General features: G+C 42.1%; 1 protein-coding gene across 5 annotated transcripts in view; it reads right to left on the reverse strand.

Moving 5' to 3' along the window:
- Window positions 1-21,872, reverse strand: part of LOC118309182 (SLIT-ROBO Rho GTPase-activating protein 3) — a 29,693-nt gene that overhangs the window by 6,389 nt on the left and 1,432 nt on the right. The window contains exons 2-15 of one of the 5 annotated variants that reach the window (XR_004793434.2): window positions 15,753-15,948; window positions 12,782-12,944; window positions 10,875-10,937; window positions 7,101-7,292; window positions 6,662-6,790; window positions 6,292-6,513; window positions 6,058-6,159; window positions 4,891-5,088; window positions 4,240-4,324; window positions 3,033-3,060; window positions 2,149-2,251; window positions 1,146-1,176; window positions 729-789; window positions 24-101 (exon numbers count right to left, since the gene is read on the reverse strand). Coding sequence is in view for 3 of the 5 variants with exons in the window: in XM_035631006.2 (XP_035486899.1) it covers window positions 24-101; window positions 729-789; window positions 2,149-2,251; window positions 3,033-3,060; window positions 4,240-4,324; window positions 4,891-5,088; window positions 6,058-6,159; window positions 6,292-6,513; window positions 6,662-6,790; window positions 7,101-7,292; window positions 10,875-10,937; window positions 12,782-12,944; window positions 15,753-15,948 (1,620 nt within the window). In the remaining 2 variants the exon portion in view is untranslated. Of the gene's footprint in view, window positions 1-22; window positions 102-728; window positions 1,177-1,308; window positions 2,252-3,032; window positions 3,061-4,239; window positions 4,325-4,890; window positions 5,089-6,057; window positions 6,160-6,291; window positions 6,514-6,661; window positions 6,791-7,100; window positions 7,293-10,874; window positions 10,938-12,781; window positions 12,945-15,752; window positions 15,949-21,872 lie in introns of those variants that run through there. The other 4 variants (XM_035631007.2, XM_035631006.2, XR_004793433.2 and 1 more) reach the window with 4 other exon arrangements.

Raw genomic sequence — 21,872 nt, forward strand, 5'->3', positions numbered from 1 at the left:
TGGCCAAGAACACTGGGACCAACCTCTTTCAAATGCATTTTTAATATCGTTGACTTCGACCTGGGAGCCTGGAACTCGAAATATACCTTGCTGCTGAAGACCTGTGGAATGAAAGAGTGGATGTATCACAACAAACACACACACATGCACACGCATAGATCATCATCATAATATTCAAATGATTGGCTTCCTCACATTTATAAGAGTGGCAACCAGCAGAGAAACATTTGACACAATACTGTACACACCACATTGACTGACACTCTTAGAAAGCAATGTCTATTTGTGTGTTGGTCGGTTTGATTTACAGCTGGACTATGGAAAAACAACAGAATGGAAATGGGCCAAAAAAAAAGAACCCATTAAAAGTTTGGCATGGATCTGGGGAAATAGGCGAATCCATGATTTTTGAACATTGCGGGACATTTTCACCAATTTCCCAGGGAATAATGGATGGATCACGAGGAGAGAAAAAAACAAAACAGGCATATTTAGGGGAATAATATATATATATATTGTGTGGTTCAGCTTGACTGAATGTAAGGGGAACTGTTGAGAACTAGTTTATTGTGCTTGCTAAAATTAATGTTGTTAAGACTGATCTACAAATTCACAAGCACTGATAAAAGTAACTTATGCTGACAGACAGCGAGACAAGGTATGCAATAGTCCAGGTACATTTTAAATAATTTTTGGAGAGATAACACATGAGCATGACAGACACCTACCGTACAGGTTGATGTATCGAATGCAGCTCTCAACCACCACTGGTATAGGCTGCCCTGAGTCCTACACCGGAAAGAATCGAATGAATATTATCTCAAGTAAAATAACAGAATTTAGTTGAAAACAAACAGTAATGCCAACAGGGTGTTTTTATTGGAAGCGTATAGAGTTAGCAGCTAAATGAATTAATATTCACAGAGATGGGTGAGTATTATTAATAATTTAACTATTGATAACTAGCTGATATTTAGTGCACAGAACAAAAAATAAGAAGAACAAAATGTGTAAGTGTTGCGCCACCATGTATATTGTGAAAAAAACTACACCCATCAGGAACCCCGACAGGACAGAGGCACAGAAATGTTGGTTAGCGTATTGAACACAGTGTGATGATCCCGCCCTGCTATAAGACAGAGTACCTGACTCCTGGCACGGACATTCCGTCTTCCCCTGGACACAGGGCAGTAAGGCACGTAGACAGAGGAAGAGAGGCAACAACAACAACCACAACAGGTTAGTGGGAGAGACAGATCTTTCAGAGAGAGAAAAAGAGGAGGCCTGGCCTGAGAGAGTAGCCAAAGCATCAATGCCTTGTGGGGTGCGACATATGAAGACACGGCTCAGAGGGGAGTGTGTGGGAGGGAGGGTGATACCCGAGACGACAGGGTTGTGGGGAATTTTTCCATCCAGAAATCACTGTCTGACCGTGACTAAAACTCAAATTTCAATGCTGAATTCGGTGGACACATCAATTCTCATTATCAATTGATTTTGATCATTTGGTATCAATTTCCCACAGCCTGAGATGGCATATACTGTACATATTAATGAATTTGTCTTCTGTAACACTGTATAAGCTAAAGGCATCTACTTTATTATTATGTAAAACAGATAAAATGAGTAAATCCTCACCATATTTGGTATGTTTGCCAAAAAAAAGTTATTTGGAAAATAGATCAAATTTCAAAACTGTTATTATTTCAACAGATTTAAATCATTTTTTGGCTGAAAAGAAAAAAATAATTCATGCTCCAGCTTTAGAGTGGACCTGGGCACGTGTTTATGTGCATAGCCTAACGTGTCTGGTGCGTGGCCAACTGACACATATAAAGCCTAATTAATTCAGTGTGTCTGGAGGCTGGGACTCACAAGAACAAGGGCGTCAAAGGCAAATCTCCACCAGGTATGGTGCTTTTGAAACAAGCCATCTTTTAAAGCCTGTTTGATTTGGTTTTCCTCCGACCCTGTCTCTCTTTAAATTTAAAAAGACATGTGAAGACAAGGCAGTGAGCAAGAGGAAAATCAGAGCATGAGTGAACCAACATTTGAATAAAAGAGTGGTCAAAGGCAAGAGAACCCCCAAGGACTGCTAGCGAGACAGCTGAGCTCATGGAGAGACAAAGAGCACAGATGGGCCAATACCTGAATGAAGGCCTCCATATTGCCGTTAAACAGCTTATGGTAAAAAACGGAGCGAGGTCTAGACTTCCGCATTCTCTGGGGTTTAGGGGGAAGAGTGGGGGGCCTGGGGAGACGGTGGGGGGGGTGGGGGGTGTACGGTTGGTACATGGTCAATATGAATAATAATGCAGTTGGTATTACGAGACATTAAAATACTGACATTCCCCCCCTAAAATGTTATCATTGACATTTATTTACCACAGTTATTTCCATCACAAGACAGAAGCTAGTTTCACAAGTACGCTTATTTGCTCTCTTGCCAAGAGTTAGATGATGAGTCTGTAGGGTAAATGAAGTTACAGTCAACAATCGATTAGCTTAGCTCGGCACAAAGACAGGAGACTGTGGTAACGTCTTGTTTGCTTTATTAATCCAAACACTAACTAACCCTAACCCAGTGGCATTCCTTTTCCAACCCAACTCTCAGCAAGAAAGCAAATAAGCATATTTCAGACAATGTCGACCTTTAGACATGATGACTACAAGGATTATCTCTCATAAAATCCAATAACAAATTGACTGCATTTAATGAAATGATGCAAGGATCTAAACAAGTAAAAGCCAAACCCTTCAATTTAATTAGTCGTGAGCCTGCCTTGTCAATATTTGGTTTCTGGTTAAATTATAATTACTTTTTCAACACAACAACATCAGCACATTATCCATCTCACTGGGATTTAATTTCACAGTCTCAACATAGTTTTAGTCGGAAGAACAACTCTCTTTCTCAAATTAGGATCCAATTCATTGTCCAACAAATTGGAGCAAAGTTGAGACTAAACTCCTGCTCCCACACTGTGGTCTGCCACAGGAAGGATTTTACACTTTGTCACTGGACATCTTACCTTGTTGTTCCATATTCAGCTCTTTCCCCTAAAAGGGAAAAACAGCAGAAAAAGAGACTAAATTAGTATTCGCTATTCTTTTACAATCACAGAAGTTAGCAGTACGGTTGAGTGCTGGCCGACTATAGAAGGCTGGCAGATGGAAACGGAAAGGGGCATTATGAGAGAACGGCATCTATTCAGACGGGCTCACTGGGGTGAGCGCCATGGCTGCATTTGACTCACTGCCAGGCAGCGGTCATTTAGCGGTCACCCTAGAAACAGCACAAGAGCCCCAGAAGGGAATGGCCTGTGTCCTCGCTCTGCAGAGTGAAAATGTATCCAGGGGCAACGAGAGTAAGAGGCTGTGGGAGCTGCTTTGTGCAGTGTGGCGATTTCATGTTAGCTGCACCAAATTCGCACACACGTCTCACTGTACACGGACAAAGGCCCCGCACCACCCAGCGAATCAGAAATGTTTGTTCGCGGATCATGTCATGTCCAGAGCAGCTTCCGGCACAATCCAATTGCATGTCAAACACACATTAATTCCAGTCCTAAGGCAGAAACGCAATGAAACGGGACATAACATATACATTCTTATTCAGAATAAATGAATTAGAATAAAAGAGCAGGACAGTACCATGAGTCCAACATGGCTCATTTAGACTCCACAACCTTCATTCTTATCTAATGTTATCTAATGTTCCTAAGTGAAAGGGTCTGTGTGCCATGGTTGGTACAGCACACATTTGCACAATGTGAAAACCCTTTCTTTTTTTTAAATGATGAATCAAATTTCACCCTATTCACTATTGTACAATCCATAAAGGTTTCACCATTGACTTGATGCACTATGCATATGTGCAAAAGAGTCTGACAAACTATGTAATACAAAAAGAGCCTTTTGGCTGTGGTTAATGTGCATTAAATACACATAAACCAATTAAATGCCCATCATGAAATATTGGTCTTTTGTGGCCAGTTACCCAATGGACAAGTTGACAAGTAACTGACATCTTCAGTACATAAATGTGCATTCTATGTTCAGAAACTCCAGATAGATAAGGTATAGGTAACAATTTCTGCAAATCATGAAATCACTAAAAACTTGCTTCTTCTAGTACGGCTGAAAGTTTTTCTATTGTGTGCACTTTACCCACATAATTCTAAACCGACCTTCAAGTATTACCATAAATTTACACTCCACTAATGCATAATATCTTACCTTCTCCAAGCGTCTGCTTCAAAAGGTCATGCTTGGCCTGCAGTTTGACAATGAGATTGCTGCCGTTCAAGTACTCCTTGTATTTCTGCAGATGAGACGGATAAAAAATTAAGCGCTAGCGTAAGTTCAGTCAGGAAGACTCCTCTCATACATGCTTCGGTCGTAGTTTAAGTCTCATGCATCCTGCCTTTCCTCCTCTCACGCATGCACACTCCTGGGTTTCATGCTGTCATTTCCCTGGGCTGTCATTTTAGCGATCAGCTGTTCATCAGCTGGTCTTCTCTATCCAATACCATTGCTACAGACTGGTTAAATATGATTTCTCTCCCTGCTGTTACGTGCCTTGTCCACCACCCCATCACCACCCAGTCTTTGCAGACTCTTCAGATTCCTCCCTTCATCAGTCGCTGCAAGACATCAACCACCATCACCACCAGTGTCACGACTCCATGGGCACAATGCCGCTGCTCAGGGCAGATGTCCTTTACTACAATATCTCCCTATTGAGTTTATGCGCCAGAGACTCTGTCAAGACTTTGTCACCTCATATCATTCTGTCAAATCTGTAAATAAAAAAAAATCGTTCTTCATCCACTCTCTCTCTGTATGCTTATCTATTGCAGTGCTCTAGCATTTGTCTGAGAAACTCACAGTGAAGTAGAAGCCCTCAGTCTCTTGCTGATTGGCTCGTCTCTTAACGATGTTCGCCTTGCTCATGTAGGAGTCAGAGGAAGCCGATTTGACCGACTCTGTGGATTGGCTGTGCTGGAAGGCTTCTGAAACATCAAAGTCCTCCACGGTGAGCATGTCCTGTAGGGTCTGCATCGTGGCATCAAGGGTCTTCCTCACCTGACACACACACACACACACAGCAGCGGGAACATGACTGAAACGTGACTTTAATGCAAAATATTTCCATAATTACAATATAGAATTGAATTCAATCCATATGAAATTAGTTGTAGAACGTGGCACTGCAGGCCGTTCGCACAGCAGTTTGACTGACACACCGTAAACAGAGTAATTAGCTTCCTTGCATGATGCAGATAGACATGAAAGATTAACTATATTCCTTCCATGTGAGGCAGACAGGAAATGGAGTGTGCATTTCCATATTCATGACTAGACAGGCACCGGCGCATCCTGGAAACCTTCGTGAGTCACAGTTGCCTTGGTAACTCGAGGCCCTCAGGCCAGGTAGCACGCTGGGGTGGAGACCCCACGGGTCAGTGTCGGATTAAAGATGAAAACTGAGGGCGTTGGCTGCCAATCCCAATTAAAAATAGAGCAAAGCTAGAATATCACTCAATAAAAGGATTGATGTGACTCTAATGTCTGTACAGTAAATTTGAAGGTGCCACCAGCAGCTCGTATGAATCAGATTATTACAAATACTGAAAACATGGTAACACGGCTAACCAGACTCTGTCGAAAGGTAACAATACAAAAAACTCCAAAACTTGCAAAGAAACCCTTATTGTGCTTCTTTGATCTGATCAATAATCTAAGTGTAAATACTGCATCAAGTTACGGTTTTAACTTGTATAACCACAATTTTTTTGCTTTTTAATTTTACGCTTTACGCTTTAGGCTTGTTTTATTTAGTTGCTAATGAAATGTTCAGGAAATGGCATGGGCCATGGCTTACAACCTCAGCTAAACAATTTTCTGGCAGAAAACCTTGCTTTCACTGCATCTGAATGATTATCCACAGAGTGTCTAGAATGATATACGACCAGGAGCTAAAACATTGCACAGTATATTTAGCCATCAGGTCCTCTGAGCAGTAAAAGGACATTAATCTGAAGAACCTCTCACCTCTTCATTTTCTATCTTCAGCGTGGCCAGGCGAGACTGCAGCTGGTGATGGCGCATCAAGAGCTCTGTCTGGACAGGCTGCTGCGCGCTTACCTGACACACCTGGGATAAAGGAAGAAAGGGGATTTCACCACAAGGATTCAACAGGGAACGTGGAGAGAGGCACTTTGAATCCAAAGTAAGAAAAAAAAGGAAAACATTCTTATACACTCCCATCCTTCTGCAGTGACTCACCTCATCGCCCATGTGTGGCTGGTAGTCAAAGCGTGCAGGAGGACAGAAGATCTGACTGTGCGTGTCCATAAATTTCAGCTTGTCTCCTCTGATGTCCATTGCGTCTACTGCTCCCTCCAGTAAGTCCAAACCCTCATGGCGAGAAGTCTCTAGGCTATACTCCGCAGACAGGTAGGTTCTCATGGTGCGTGCCAAGCTTGCGTGGTAACCTAGGTCACAACACTGAGAACAAAAAGTAAAACACAGGCCTATAGTCAGCATAAGACAATAAAAAGGCCTCTTACTGAAACTGAAAAAAAAACAACCACTGGGACAAAGAGAAAGCTCTAAATCAATATTTGCATCTTTGGCTCCGAGTGTGTCAACTTACATCTATCATATCGGAGACATCGTGGATGTAGTATTTGGCCACCAGGGAATTGGTGGCCGCCAGATTGAGAAGATAATCGTTGCGGGCCTTTGTGCATTTCAGCTTATTTTCAGAGTACTTGGCTTGTCTCTAGGGTGAGAAAAAAGGAGAGGGTCCCATCAATGCAGGATGTAAAATGGATTCCTAATGTACTCGAAGAGTGCATTGCAACAGTAAACAGATTTTATCGTATATACAGTAATCAGTCATTAATGTAATAGTAGAAATGGGCTTCTTGGAGCTTGAAGTGCACTTTTCACTGTCATTGACTAAAGAAGTGCTGAAATCGAGTTCGTTAAAAATGCATTTTCAGATTATTTGTACTGAAATAGGGATAAAGGGCCTTTAAAGTAAAGCGCATACACCATCATCATGCAAAGACATGTCAACCAGAACAGACCTTCTCCTTCATTTTCTCCATCTTCTTGACAGAGCTCCGCCGCTGTGGACGTTCATCATGACCATAACGCAGCAGGCTGGTGCTTATGTCATTGGCCTTGCCGATATGTTTCTCTTCCTGTTTTTCTGCCTCCTTCAGCTTGCTCTCAGCACTGAGACTCTCAGTGTGGTACATGTGGTACGTCTTCATCACCTGTGGGGACATGCAGGAAACGCAGCTCAATATCAAGGGCATCAAAGCCAAACTAGCAAATGCTAGGAAGGTGAACTTGAGGAAGAATAAAAATGACAAATATCTCCTCTGAATAACCAGTTAAGTGGATTTATTTAATGCTCTACACATACAGTACAGTGCTCCATCTACTTTATAGTATTTGAATCTGATTTCCAAAAGCGTGTCTGTCATACCACAGCTCCCATCTGCAATAATACATTCTGAAATGTTACATTAATATCTTACGTATTTAGCTCTATGGTAATGGGAATTGTAAAAAAAAATTAAAAAGCAAAAAAGACCTGCAGATGATTAATATGATTTAAAAATCCATGTAATTTCATCATGTCAGTTAAAACACATGAAAGAATCAGAAAAAAGATACTGTATAGATTCAAAATGAAAGTAAACAGAAGATGGGCCTTAATGCAAGAACATTTTCGTATTCTTTTGCCAAAATTGAGTGAGTACAGTGAGTTTGTAAGAACATTACACGTCAGATTTAGCAAACACTTCTTACTTCAGAAAAGTGTGTAATTGATTTGCGTAAACATGATAAATGCCTCCTGTGCACAGTTGAGTGACTTTGCACGAGGAAAGAAAATTGGCAAAATCAACGCCCTAATATAATACCATAATAGGCTATACTTCTCGTCTTATATGGTTAATTCACAAAAATAGACTTAAAAGAAAGCTTTTAGGTATCCAGAAATGAGTCCAAAATTGTTAAGCAGCATCACCAGGGGAATTAAAAGAGCGAATAAAGCAGAGCTCTTAATGCTGTGTCACCTGTGGGTCACACCGTCACGGAAATTAAAGAGATGGTTTGATATGAAAATGGCTAAAAATAAAAAAATGTCTCGCCACTGCAAGGCGATCGATGACTACAACGAGAGTAGGTCCAGGGGAAATCTACGTCACTGGTGTGGATTAAAATATAGGTGCCATAATTTGTGATGTTGCACTGGCAGTTTTTGTGCTGGCCCTCACAGCACCAACAGCGAAGGCCAGGTACCACGGGGTGCAAGTGTGCATATGATGCTTCCTGTCTGAACGCTCTTGACTTATCTGATGATCTTATATGCCTATTTGAGGACCTGTTCAAGCGGGGAAATTAATCTCCAAATCTCTTATTTTGTAATCCTTTTTGAGCCGAGATCAGTGAACCCCTTGAAAGGGTCTCGGACGTCAAGGGAGGAATGATTTATGAAAAAGTTGCAATGCTTTCAATACATGATGTGTGTGTCAGTATTCTCAAACATACTCCAACACATTTAGTTATGTAGGCATAATACACAGCTGTTAGATAACATTTGCAGGTTTTAATCGTAGAACCACATATCATGATATGACTAACTAAGGACTGTTTCCCTGTCCTAAATGCATGTGCATATGAGTGTATGCCAGTGTTTCTTAATAATCCTGTTCATGAGAGCATCACATTTTTGATTTACATTTCCTTGAGCTAGAGGAGTTTTGCTGGCTGCAGGACAGTTCTTTTCCCAGCAGATCCCAGCTATGTGAAGCGAGTAAATGTTACGTTTTGCAACGACCTGGGTTCCTAATTCTCCAAAAATACACTAAATACACTCCTACCATTCAATTTGCTGAAGCGTTTATTAAAGAAAAACATTTAAATGTTTACCCAGTAACCCCATAATCAACAGCAAAATTAAACATGGTTTCTGGTTTCCTGGCAACGTGGATGGAAATGGATGTGCGAAAGACACATGGGAATGAGAAACCTTTCACTGGATGGATCCAAACTTAATTTTACATTTACACATGCTGATGATGTGAACAAATTATCCAGGTCTAATTCAAGCTATAAACCTTTATTTAGCCAAACTTTGACCAGCTATTCCTTATTCTGTGTGTGAGGGAGTTGCAGACAGGCATTTAATAATGGATGAAGCAGAGAGAGGGAAAAATCAATATCGGTAGAGCAGTAAAGTGCTGTATAATGTTACATGTGAAAAAAAATTCTCGTGGTTGATACCATGCCATGAATTTTTCTACTTCAAATCTATTTGTCGTTCGCTGCACGCGCACTCGTCTCAAACATGATTTTGAATGTGTGAGTGGCCAATAATCACTGATATTGTACAGCAACTGAACAGTTTTCTTCTAAAATGCCCTGTTTCTCTATAGGAAATGTGTCCGGACACGAGCTGACAAACATGTACGTGTCTCTGGTGAGAGCCAGAGTGAGAGTGGACTTCAGGTTCCACTCTCTGATGAACGACATACAGGAGTTTTTAAACCAGTGGTGTTTTTAAACCAGTGGTGTTTCACCACGGCTGTGTGTTCAGTGAAGGAGGGAGAGCTCATCTTTCACTCTGTGTTTATGACCTGATTTATTCTGTTTTTCTGTTATTTTGTTGTTGAGTGTGTTTTTTTGTAATTTGGTTTTTTTGATGTTCTTTGGTAATTTTTAATAAACATTGTGTTTTCAAAATCAAATCTTTTATAAGCCATTTATTTTAACAACCACATACCAGCATCAGAATCCCATGTAAAATAGTTTGCAAAAATCCACAGAGCATATCAGCACTGAGCTGCTATCTGTTTGCCTTCACTCTGTTTTTCAAATATTTCACTTGATGTGCATTGGAGCAATTAAGAGTTTGGGTACACATTCAATCAATTTGCAGCACCATGATAAATGTGTCTTAGCTAACCGTCCTTACTTTGCCCAAACGTCCAAGACGTAAGGCAAATGATTAAGTGTGTAGCAAGTTGCTGAAGGTGGAGAAAAGCAAAGTTGTGAATGCACAGTACACTTCATCTAACTGTATGTTTCTCTTTTTGCAGATTAGCTGTTGAAGTGTAGCTGAGGGATCATGATATCACTGAGCAATAAGACCCAGAAGGACGCAGCGATGCGTTTGTGGCGTTGTGTCCCACATACAGTACAGCAGATGATATCACTGCATCGGTTCAGCTTCTTTAGCCACATGAAGAGGCATCGGCTCCGGACGCAGCTGTTTAAACCACCGCACAGGCCATTTCTGTATGTTTAACGCCAGTGTGCTCGTGCGCTCTGCATGAGAGCGCAGCATGCAACAATAGACAGATGTGCGCGATTACTGAAAAAAGTATAACAGCAGCTTGTGTTTGCTGTGAGCACGCTGCGCCTCTGCAGCACAGACTGCTGAGTGTGCCCGAAGCGCAGCCAGGGGCGGGAACGCTCTCCCCTTCAGCTGATGAAGAAATTCACAGCAGGAGGAAGAATGCAAATTTTCTCCTTTCACGACCTCAGGAGAAGAAAAATATAGGACCTGTTAGAGGCTGCACTGCTGATAAGGCCTGAATCTGCCATCTGCAGTGTCAGGCCAGCTGCTTCGCCGGTTACAGGTTCACTAGAATTACAGTCTCGTGGTTGCAGGCTAAAAAAAGATGTATTGTGAGGTCACAGGGACCTTTTCCTTAATTCTAATCAATAATCAGGACTGACAAGCTACAGGCAGCACACACGGGGGAAGGAAAACAAAGTACAGCCAGGTATCGACAGAGAGAGGACATCTGAGAAGGGGAAAAAATGACATTTGTTCAACTCACAGTGTAGAGTTCATTAGTGACTTTCACCAGCTCCTCGTGCATTTGCACCCCGATGTCTTTGCTCTGTAAAGGAGGAAAACAGGTTTCATAAGTGATAATAATGTCACATAAAGGATGAAGGAAGGCAGGCATTCAAACATCTGAGACCAAACACTGGGCTACTTAGAAGAAGAAGTATAATTACTTTCCCACAATTGAAAAAAGTTTGACGGTTATGTTTTGTATGTAAGGGATGTCACCAGGAATTGAAAAGCTGTCATTGTGCTGCACCGGAAAAGATCTAATACAATGCCCAAAGTGCAGAAGCAGACAAAAATAGAACTGTGCAGCTACCGCGGAACATTTTCCAGAGTGGAAGCTTCAGCTCAGTTACAGGGGCTAAGAGCCTATGATGAATTGAACATGTCCCGTGACAGGGCCTATAGCCCAAGAGTAAGACTTGGGCCCGACTGACCCAGGAAATCTATTTGAGGGGGACAATCAATCCTGTTTTCTGCCACTTCACGCCGACCACTTGTCAAAACAGCAACCGTGCATTAACACGTGACAACAATTGAACTCGAGTACACCCGGAACGTTCGATGCATTCATTCCTTTCCTCCACATGTTTAGGTTATCAAGGACAAGACTGCACTGCAGCTCAACCAGAACGCTGCAGCATAACAGGATCATTGTTTTCCGGAGAACTTTGTCACGATTCGAGCTAACTTCTTGCAGAGGGACACGGTTTTCCTGCAGGCAGTTATTAGTCCTGCTCTCTGTGCTGGCTGCAAGCCATCCCATTCTCATCAAGGCTCCCATCGTGACAGCGCAGAGCCCCCTAGAGGGCATAAATTAATGTAGACTCCTGCCCCTGTCAAACGATACTGATCTAAGATGCCCTAGGCAGATTCTTCATTGCAGCCCCTGAACCACATGCACTCTGCAATTCTAAAACATACGACACATTAACCATATGCCTTGTGAGATATGAGAGCACAGCCAAAACACAAACATATTCTATGCTGCTAAATTTTTGAATAAAAGAAATGAAACAAGTAGGAGCCTGAGCGTCATGAGTGATGGGATGTGAAGAGCATCAGAAAAAGGTTGGTGATCTAAATAGGGAACCATTACACATGATGGGGGGAGGTTAAAGTGAGAAATGAAATCGCTCACCAACAGAAATAGGCTTCATTATAGAGCCTTGCTACTGCTGTTGGGTCTACAGTAACGCTGCAGTGCTGCAAGTGTAGTCAGGCAAAAAACCCCTCAGAGATGGATAAACCTTTAAAACCAAGATATGAATAAGCTTGTGTACAATGACTATGGCGTTTATTTGGTCTCAAAACGTGCGCACGTATAATATGATTGCAAAGAGCAATACCGCGAGCGCAAAACCATACTCTCTAAGTTGACTTTTGAGACTTTTGAGAGGCGGGGACAGTGGCTGATGCTCCCCTCCTTCGATTGGTCACTCGGAACACTCCAGTCCCAAGGCATATCTCCGATCTTCTAACCTCCTTCTTGGCAGCGGAATCGTCAATAATATGTCAGGGAAATGTCAGAGTTGTAGAAAAAAAGAGGAACTTCTTAAAGGCCCTCAACACAAATAAATAAGTGTATCAGCCACATGTAGCATCGGGCGAGTGTGCGTGTCTGACAGTGTTGAGCAGTCGCGAGCACATAGGGGAAGAGCGAGTTTGGACTCGTCTCAGCGACGCGCTAACGGAGCAGAAATGCCTGCTCGCGGATACTGTTCTAGTCCTGTTCTAGAATCACACAGCATGGAATACAGTCTATGTACTGATGACATCATTTGACATCGTGGGCATCAGTCACACACTGTGAACACATGATTTCTGTGACTGTGCGCATGAGTGACGCTCAGGGTTACGTGCCCTCGTCCGTTTCATTCCGACTCTGACCTTTTTGAAAAGTCTGATGACATCCTCGCCCACGTGCGCCAGACGGACAATGACGTTGTTGTTGTAGAGGTCGCTGAGAGTGGCGTGGTCCCTGCTCTCCCGCCTGGTCTGGTCCAAGACCAAGTACCAGCAGTTCACTGTGGACAACAGATTGTGGTCCTTTCTGGAACAGCCAAGTAAAAAAAGACTTTGTTAGCGTTTACTTACTGTTGCCATGTCATCATTTCCCAAAGAGGAAAACGTTGATCAGATTAATGAGCAATTTCTTCAAAGCTGTCTGTTGACCAATACGCCTGCAACATTCAGACCATGCCGTGAGTTTCATACAAGTACGGAGCAGAAAAGAGGTGGTTCTCAAACCTTGAATAAGAAAAAACTGATAACTGTATTCCAGTCAAAAAATGTTTTAAAAGACACGGAGCAGGAAGAATTCTATAAACTGTACCAGTTCTGAAGCTTTCTTTCATATTCCAGATCAAGAGGTCTTTGCACATGTGGCGAGGAATCAGCAAAAAAAATAAATAAGGGGGCAGCTGTGTACACGCTCGCGCGCGCGCGCACACACACACACACACACACACACACACACACACACACACACACACACACACACACACACACACACACACACACACACACACACAAGGCACGCTGACTGCACTCGCTTCCTTGCTCAGGGGAGCATGTGAGTTCAATCATCCTCACACCAAAGAGTTTGTTTGTCTTCTGCCTCTTGTCTCGTTTGGCCTTTAAAGAATTTTAATGCTTTTTTTTTTACCCACCAACTATTGTGACTGCAAAATTAAAAGGCTGTATCGTTGTTGATTTTACACACAGTCTGGTTCAAAGCTGCCGTGCTGCTAAGGAGAAACATCGGAAAGAATTTGACAATATAACTGGAAATACATGCAGCTGCTTTTTCAGATAACTAATGGATTCTCGAATGAAAATAATAATTTAAGGGAAATACAAGCTTTTGTTCTGCCCGTATCTGATCATAATTATTTTCAGGTTGAAACAATTAAAGAGCCTTTGCCTTTGCAGGTGCAGGTGCAGAAAACCTCAATGTTCTTTAATGGCCTCACATATTCACAAAATTAATTTCCAACCATATACTAACATGCAACTTTACGGAGCCCATCCATCAGCATAATGAACAATTTACAATATGAATCATCTTAAAAACTGACAAGATGCTACGATACCCAATGTTGTCTATAAAACATGGTCTAATAAATTATTATAAATGATAGGAACTTGCTTCGTCTGACTGCCTAAACATTTCTGATGAAAAAACTGTCCATCTCAAGTTTGCAGCTTGAATTAGAAATGTAACTGTTGTTCCTTTTTCTTTTACTCTAATCTCAGGTTTGAAGATCATACTGAACGAGTAGTTAGGACACGTTTTCAGTCATATGTTTTCAAAACTTTGATCACTTTAGTTCTGGGTTGACAATCATAGTAATGTTGGGCACAAATTGTCTTTTCAAAAAGGTGCACAGGACCATGTTGTCTGATAATCACTTTGCTGCTGCAGCCACATTAAAGCAGGTCTTGCAAATGCTCCCTGACGATCTCCTGCCAACCTCTTTATTTGATTTGACACCGGAAATAAGCGTGTGAAAGGATCATAGATAAGAAAGAAGGGCACTGAGGTTTTACTTAAAAAAATGAATGTGAAGGAGAGAAAGAGAGAGTGCGCTGCCAGCTCCGAAACTCAAGAAGAGAAAACCGTGTGGGATTATTAATGACGCAGACTCAGCCGGCCCATTGCAGTCGGCGAGTATGACTCTGTCACAGACATAGTTAAAATGATGACATTTAATGTGACGGGGGGAGAATCTGGGACACGAGGGTGAGGAGAGAAGTCATGCAATGCGAGTCTCTCACAGGGGGTCTCCCTGTGAGGGTATGCTCCACTTATCAATGTCCCAGTGATGGGAGCTCTCCGCCGTGATTACGCTTCATGTCCAATCGGCCGGAGACACGAAAAGAGAGACGGAGAGACTTCTACTGAAAAAACCAATGTGTTTGTTACGCATGACTGACAGAGCCAGGTCACATGAGAGGATGTGCAACCGCCTGCATGTCAGTTTTACTGTCTGTAGTTTAGTGTAGCACTTGATTTCCTACACTCCTAAACGAATGCTACAATGAAGAGTATTGGAGAAGAGTTAAATATTCAGATACATTTTAAGTTGACGCACGAATCTTAACTCTAGGTCGTTATGTACTTATCCTAATTTGTTCAACTGTCCACATCTGTACTGTCTCATCAGCTTCGTAAGTCCTCTCTGAATTGCAAGCAAGCAAGTTTTTATGCTGATAAGATTTTATTTTAACTGCACAATGTCATTCCTGTGGTTCGTGATTACTGATTCAAATAAACCACATGCACGTGGTCACCATTAACAATTATAACATGATCTAAAAAGTCACAGTGTGCTCCAGGCTGGTCAGCCTCTAAGAAGCAGTTCCCCAACATGCTGCAGGGCATGTTTGTCTCATGACCACACATCTCCCTTACACAAACAGTTAAAAGAGTCCGTGTAAATCCAGGTAAGCCTCATACGTTCTTTCCCTCAGACTCCTAACAAACTCTCATTTATTTCCTGTGTCCATCGACAAAATACGAGTATTTGAGCAGCAGTTTCCTGTAAAGTTGTTTGAGAATGGAAATGAAATGACAGCCACTGAGAAAAGACAGGGGGGGGGGGGGGTCTGACCTAGAAACACAGCAGCCTGAGGCCACAAGCTTCCTTAGCCCCGGCTTCATTTCAGGTCAATTCTTCTGCCTTTAACCCTCCTTCCCCTTTTTTGCTGCTTATCCCTCCATTCTTTCTCCTCTTCCTCCTTTTCCATCTGAGTGCAGTGCCAGCGATCAGTATGAAGTATGAAATACTTGTTTATCTGTCAAACACATTTGACACGGGCGCCCGGTGCTGAGCAAACAGACAGCGACAAGACTCACTTGAAGTGTTGGTGCTCTCTGGAGGTACGGATCTTGGCAGAGTAGCGCTCTGCCAGTTTGTCCAGGCCTCTGGAGTACTCGAGCTGGAGCTCTGCTTTTCGCCGGAAGAACTCCTGCAGGTCCTGCAGCAGCTGCAGCCGGGACTCGGACTGCTGCTCCAGACAACGGAACTGCTCCACCAGCTGGTTACGGATCTCTGCAGATCAAAAAGAGAGAGCACCGTCAGAATAAATAGAGCCTCTCTGGGGTGGGTGGGCTTACATGCTGGGCCTCGCTTCTGCCTGTCAAACAGTGCTGCAGGTCAGCTCTGATCCCACAGCCCTTCGGCCGTGAATCAGGCAAAGCACATAATGTAGAAGTCACACATATGTGAGGACACGGTAAAGCCAGCACAAGCACTAATAAAAATAATAAAGTCATCGTAATCAGATAAAACTGTTTGTCAAAGTGCATTTGTCTACTGTGTGTGTGTGTGTGTGTGTGTGTGTGTTGGGAGGGAGGGAGGGTCAGGGGTGTCTAAATGCTGGGCTAGCACACGTGCATGTGAGATGCATGTCTGATGATTGCAGCAGACAGCACGGAAAATATAAAATAGGTCAGCTTCTCAAAAATCATTGTGCTGAGTGAGCCTTCAGAGAAGTTTGTCTTGGAAAAAAAAAAAGAGAAAACAAATTGCAGGCATTCTTTCGATTAGAAGATTGCTATGGTTTTCTGCTTAAGGGGTTTGGAAATTCACCACCCGTGCTCATGGTCTGAGAATGAGGAAAAATGATGTTTTGGTTAACCTTTTTGAATTTGACATTTTAAAGAAATTGACCCTTGTGGAAAAAGACGCTTACTTACTTTTACTTTTATTGCAATACGGCATTAACAATATTTCACTTTGGGAAAATACTTCCTATGTGTAGCCCCCTATTGTCGCTTATAAAGAGTTAAATAATCAATCAGTCTAAGAAGCTGACAGATATTGTTTTGCTACTCTTAAAGCTAGTTACAGTTACATATAAGTTAACTTAAAGAAGACCACAAATAAACTCCCTCCAGTGTTAATATACTGTATTTGGCCGTTGTTAAATACCTTTGAGATTCCAAGTGATAAAATCCATTTTATGGTTTTTATATTAACACTAAAAAGAATTACAAATCACATTTGATTTCATCTATATACTGTTTATTGCGAGGCAGTCGTAAATCCAGTGGCTACAAGTGCCTGCTGAATGTGTGGCTGCAGATCAACCATAAATCAGAACCAAGGGATGCGCGAGTAATATGGTTGAATTAAGTCTCATGATATTAATGCCGCTTATGGCAGATGTGTGGTTTATACATACTCACACACTCTGGGGGTTAAACAAAGCTCTTCTCTCTCTCTCTCCACAAGACAATAAGAAGCAGTTGAGCAACTTTGAGATGGCTGACGACTCCATTATGACAGACTGTTTCAACCATGCATATGATTGCTGCACATTGAAAGGACCTCAGTAGAAATGTATCAATGGAAAAGATGTCCCAGTGGCAAAAAAAAAAAAAGCCCCTTTGTTCACTTCTAAATGCCATTTCTGTATCTAGAATAAAGGATTTCAAAAATGCCTCCCCCACCGTCTGCGAGCGCAAATATGAATGAAAGAGCAAGAGCGAGAGAGACAGAGTAAATATGCAGTCCCTTGCGGTTCCGAGATGTACCCCCTCAGGGTCCCCATAGTTGCCCAGTTGCCTGGTAACATGGCTCTGGAGGCATCTCAATGGGAGCCGGCCAGTTCCCTGTTCTGACAGCAGTCAGTCTGTTTAGCATAATGGCCGAGGACAAGGGCAACTTTCTTTGCTTTGAAAATACTCAGTGAACAGTGAGGCAGCGATCGAGTTCAAAAATAGGAAGAAAATGCCACTGCCATGCACTTCTTACCTAAAATAGACGCCCTGAACAGCACAATTTGTTGGCCTACGTGACTTTAATCATTTTAATCACACAGTGGCAGCGTAACAGGACAGAGCAGACAATGTACTGAGCAAATCTAAATTGATTTAACTACATCATTTTATCATTGAGACATCAAATAGACTCGTGATATTTGCATTCGCTCTCCTGTGAGCATGTTATTTTTAGAACTTAAACTGTTACTAGGGACCGTGCAGCACTGCACTACATTCAATGAATGATTCAGGCCTTTTGCAGAGTAATGCATAATTACGAGGAAGCTGGCAAGGAGTCGGAGTGAATAATAAACCAAGAAGTGCGCCTCATAAGCTAAACGCAGTCTCTTCTTTTTTATCTTTTTATTGACTGCAAAGTTTTCCTTCAAAAGAATCTGTTGAGTCACATGCCACACCAGGTTCTCTGTCTTGGGAACAGTGTGTAACCAAAATGAATACAAATGTTCCACACCCAAATGCATGTGGTAATCACACCAATGGGGCTTCACCAATTTGTAATGTTTATTTCTCTCCAAAGCATATGTGGTAAACACCCTGGTCTGTTCTAGAAAAAAGAAAAAAAAAACATAATGAGCATTAATACAATTCTTCCAGAGACCTGGAGTTAACATGGAAGCAGAGTAAGAAAAGATGAAGAAAAGAACTTCTGTGTAGCTATATTCGGGCTGTGACTGAGCGATAGAATATCGTTGACAGAGAAGTATGATACTGAATGATGTTATCATACTATCGTACCAAATGTTATCTTGTAAACACAAACGTTCACACACATAATTTTGTCATGTGTGATAACTGATTGATTGAAGGTTCATTTCTTAGAAAAGTAAAAGCACCTGTCTGAGCTCAGACAGTTTTGACCTCCTCTTTTTCACGCTGCTGATTCGGAAAAGACAAACATGTCCACCCACCAAGTTCAAGCGCGGCACGTCTGTAATGGTTATGTCCGGATGTCTGACATGTTGGTTTGCCTTGCAGGTTTGCTAATTAGGCTCCTGTGTCACTGCGGCGGAGAGCACCAAGTATCACATGGTGAGGAGTCGTCGCCGTAACCACAGCGGCCTGTTCAAACTAGCCCGGCACAGCTACGGCGAATGGCCAGTAGCGGTCTCCGGGGCCGTGTCTGCAGTTAGCCACGCGTGGCCTAACCCAGACTGACACGTTGACATAATTTGGCACAAATCAAGGCTGTGTTCTGTGAACACTTGTCCTCCGACTGCATTAATGACCATGGTATGTCTCTGCCGCCGATTTGCTTGAGTTCACATTTGTTCCTCGTTCCATGGAAATGTTCATAACAAGGCTCCACAGGACAGGATGAAGTGGGCAGAATTTGTTTCTTCTTCTTTTTTTTTCATACTCAACTGTGAGTATGAATCAGTATGAAATCTGTCAACATAATGTGTCATACATGTTGCCAAGACACGGGCAACAGAGATACACTGTATGGTTACACTGTTGTAATGTAACCATGACATTTCAGGACAGTAGCAGTCCAAGCATTCTTTCATTATGATGAATACGTTCAAGGGGTGTGCCCACAAACTCCTCATGTAATGCATGTCTGCAGCAAATAAGGTGCGCTGAGGGTGTCTTTAGTGAAACGCCACTGGCGCAGCCATATTGTCTGTAAGCCAGTATCAGCAAATTTAGGTTCTACAACAAAATATCACAAATGTGACTCTATATTTTTCATTTCTGTTCTTTTTTTCTGAGGTTGTGTGGAACGATGTCTCTCGAAAGACATAGCTAGGTTGCACAACTTCTGCAGTGCCCTAGGTTACCATAGCAACATAAATCGTACACTAAATGTTTTGTATTTCGCCCTGTTACAGCAATTTGCCCTCACTTAGTTGGGTTTCAGTTTTGAAATCAACGGGAAGCTTAGAGATACACCAGAATGGTCAATTACGCACTTTAGACGGAATAGTATCAGTTCACCTAGAACACTGTGAACGACTAAAAGACTAAATGGACGAGATGCAAAGCGGTATATCTTCTGCTCACCAGTGAGTCAGTCATCAATGAATCGGACATTTAAAGTCGGGGGCTCAAAACACACACCAGCACACCAACGATCAGGGTTCAAATGTGACCGAGACCCCGCTGTGGCTGAAACGAGGCATGTGGCAAAAAATCCTGCCAAGTGCATTAGGTTGGTGTCTGAACTTCTGTGCAGTCAGCAGCTCAGCATTATTGAACGCCAGTGTCAGTGTCAGAGAAAAGCCCCCGCAGCTCCAAACCGATCTGAGCCCAGTTTGCAAATGAGCTTAAGACGTCAGCTTAAAAGCTTTTCCTGAAACTGACACGGGAGACGGAGCAGTGATGGCTCTCTCGCCGCCCACAGAGCTGGTGTGGAGACCGGAGAAAGAGAGAGCGAGACAGAGAGACAAACAAATAAATAGAGAGACAAAGAGAGGGACAGGGAGGAAAGTAAACCACACCTCTGTCTGCAAAATGCTCATCAAACCCTTCATTCCAGGACCATACTGACAAGATTTGGTCATTTCCGCCCCATGTACCGTAATTAGCCTGTAAAAGGAAAACCTAAAACTTCTTTGCCCTCGAAACCAAGTGGCAACCCACCTTGGCGTCACACATTGGTCTGTGAACTGCTATTGTGAAGCCTTGAGTTTGGCATTTTGACCGGCGCCGTTTTGGTTTTTGGATACCAGAGGTAACCATATTACGAGGAGCGTGTGACACCTGTGACATGAACCCATTGGATGGTACTAGCCATCATCCACACTCAAATGCACACTGTGCTTTATCATCTATTTTTACTCTAACTTGGACAAACCATGCTGTTCTGAAGAGGACTTGAAACTAGAGATTGAGGAACCTGAACTCTTCAGGAAAGGGTTTACCAACGTTATAAATCAAGTGAGAAGTAGGGTCATTTTTCTCATAGTTTAATTTCTAGAAATTCAGTTATTTTTGCAACCAGTTTAGTTGCCCTCTGCTAGACCATTTCATTTAAATGGAGTCTACCTCCATTTTATATACAGTCAATGCCCAATTCCCTAATAACTTCTTCCACACCTATACTGCCTCCAGTGGCATCACTGTGTTGTTTGAAAACCCACTTTATATTTGCTATCAAGAATTTGGCATACATTTGAATTAGATGTTGCTGGGCTGTGGAGCTCATGTCATCAGAAATGAATGAAGAAAAATAATACAAATAGAGGATCAATATCATTTTCATATCTGTAAATAGCATAGCAGTAAATTAGCATAGCATAGCATTAAAAGTGAAGCAAGGGGAAAACAGCTGGCTCCTTCCAAAATTAACAAAATTTGTTAACTTGCACTAACTTTGACATGACATGAGAGTGGAGTTAATCTTTGTATCTCACGAATAAGCATGAAAATAATTGTCTTGTGGAACAACTGGGGTGAAATCTAAAGTCCAGTTCTTGCCCATTAGATCCTGCAATGTTTTGCATTTCAGTTGTAGCACATGTATGGCATGTCCGCATATTTGCCACATACAGAGTTTACTCTTTTATCTGGAAAACTGAAATGCAGATGCTGTTACTGGATCCTGTGACTGACTGTATACATTATTAGTCTAATCCGACTCCTGACCGAGAGTTCTGTTTACTGTTGAGCCAATTATACAGATTATAGCCGAAGAAATATCTGACCCACTCAAGTCTGCACTCTGTGCCAAACAAGTACAATAGCACCAGGTTGACTGGAGATCAACCTCTGGAGATGTCACCATCATTGACTGTGATTCAGTCAATGATGACTGAATCATCATTGACTGAATTCTTGGTATTCCAGAATTGAATCAATTATTTCTGTGAATAGATTTTCAATGAAAAACAAGGCCCAGTTTTCCAATGACTTGGTGTACTCTGAGCATTGATGTATTCTGCCATTACAGGTACTGAACTGATTAATCAACCAATCAGTTGCTAAATATAAGAAAGGAAGAAAATAGTGAGAAAAGGTCCCAAACAACTTCACAAAGCCTAAATACAGTATCTTCATATAACACACCAATGATTTACATTTCATTATCACAAAGAAGCAGGGAATCCTCAAATTGAAGAATCTTCAAATAGAAAATGTTTCAATTGCTCAATTATTAAATTATCATTTCAGATCATTTTCCTTTAGATTGAACTGATGAATTCATTAAGTGATGTTATCAGTTCCCCCTGGTTTAAACTGATCATT

The sequence above is a fragment of the Scophthalmus maximus genome, chromosome 6 (assembly GCF_022379125.1).
Source record: "Scophthalmus maximus strain ysfricsl-2021 chromosome 6, ASM2237912v1, whole genome shotgun sequence".
NCBI classification, from domain to species: Eukaryota; Metazoa; Chordata; class Actinopteri; order Pleuronectiformes; family Scophthalmidae; genus Scophthalmus; species Scophthalmus maximus.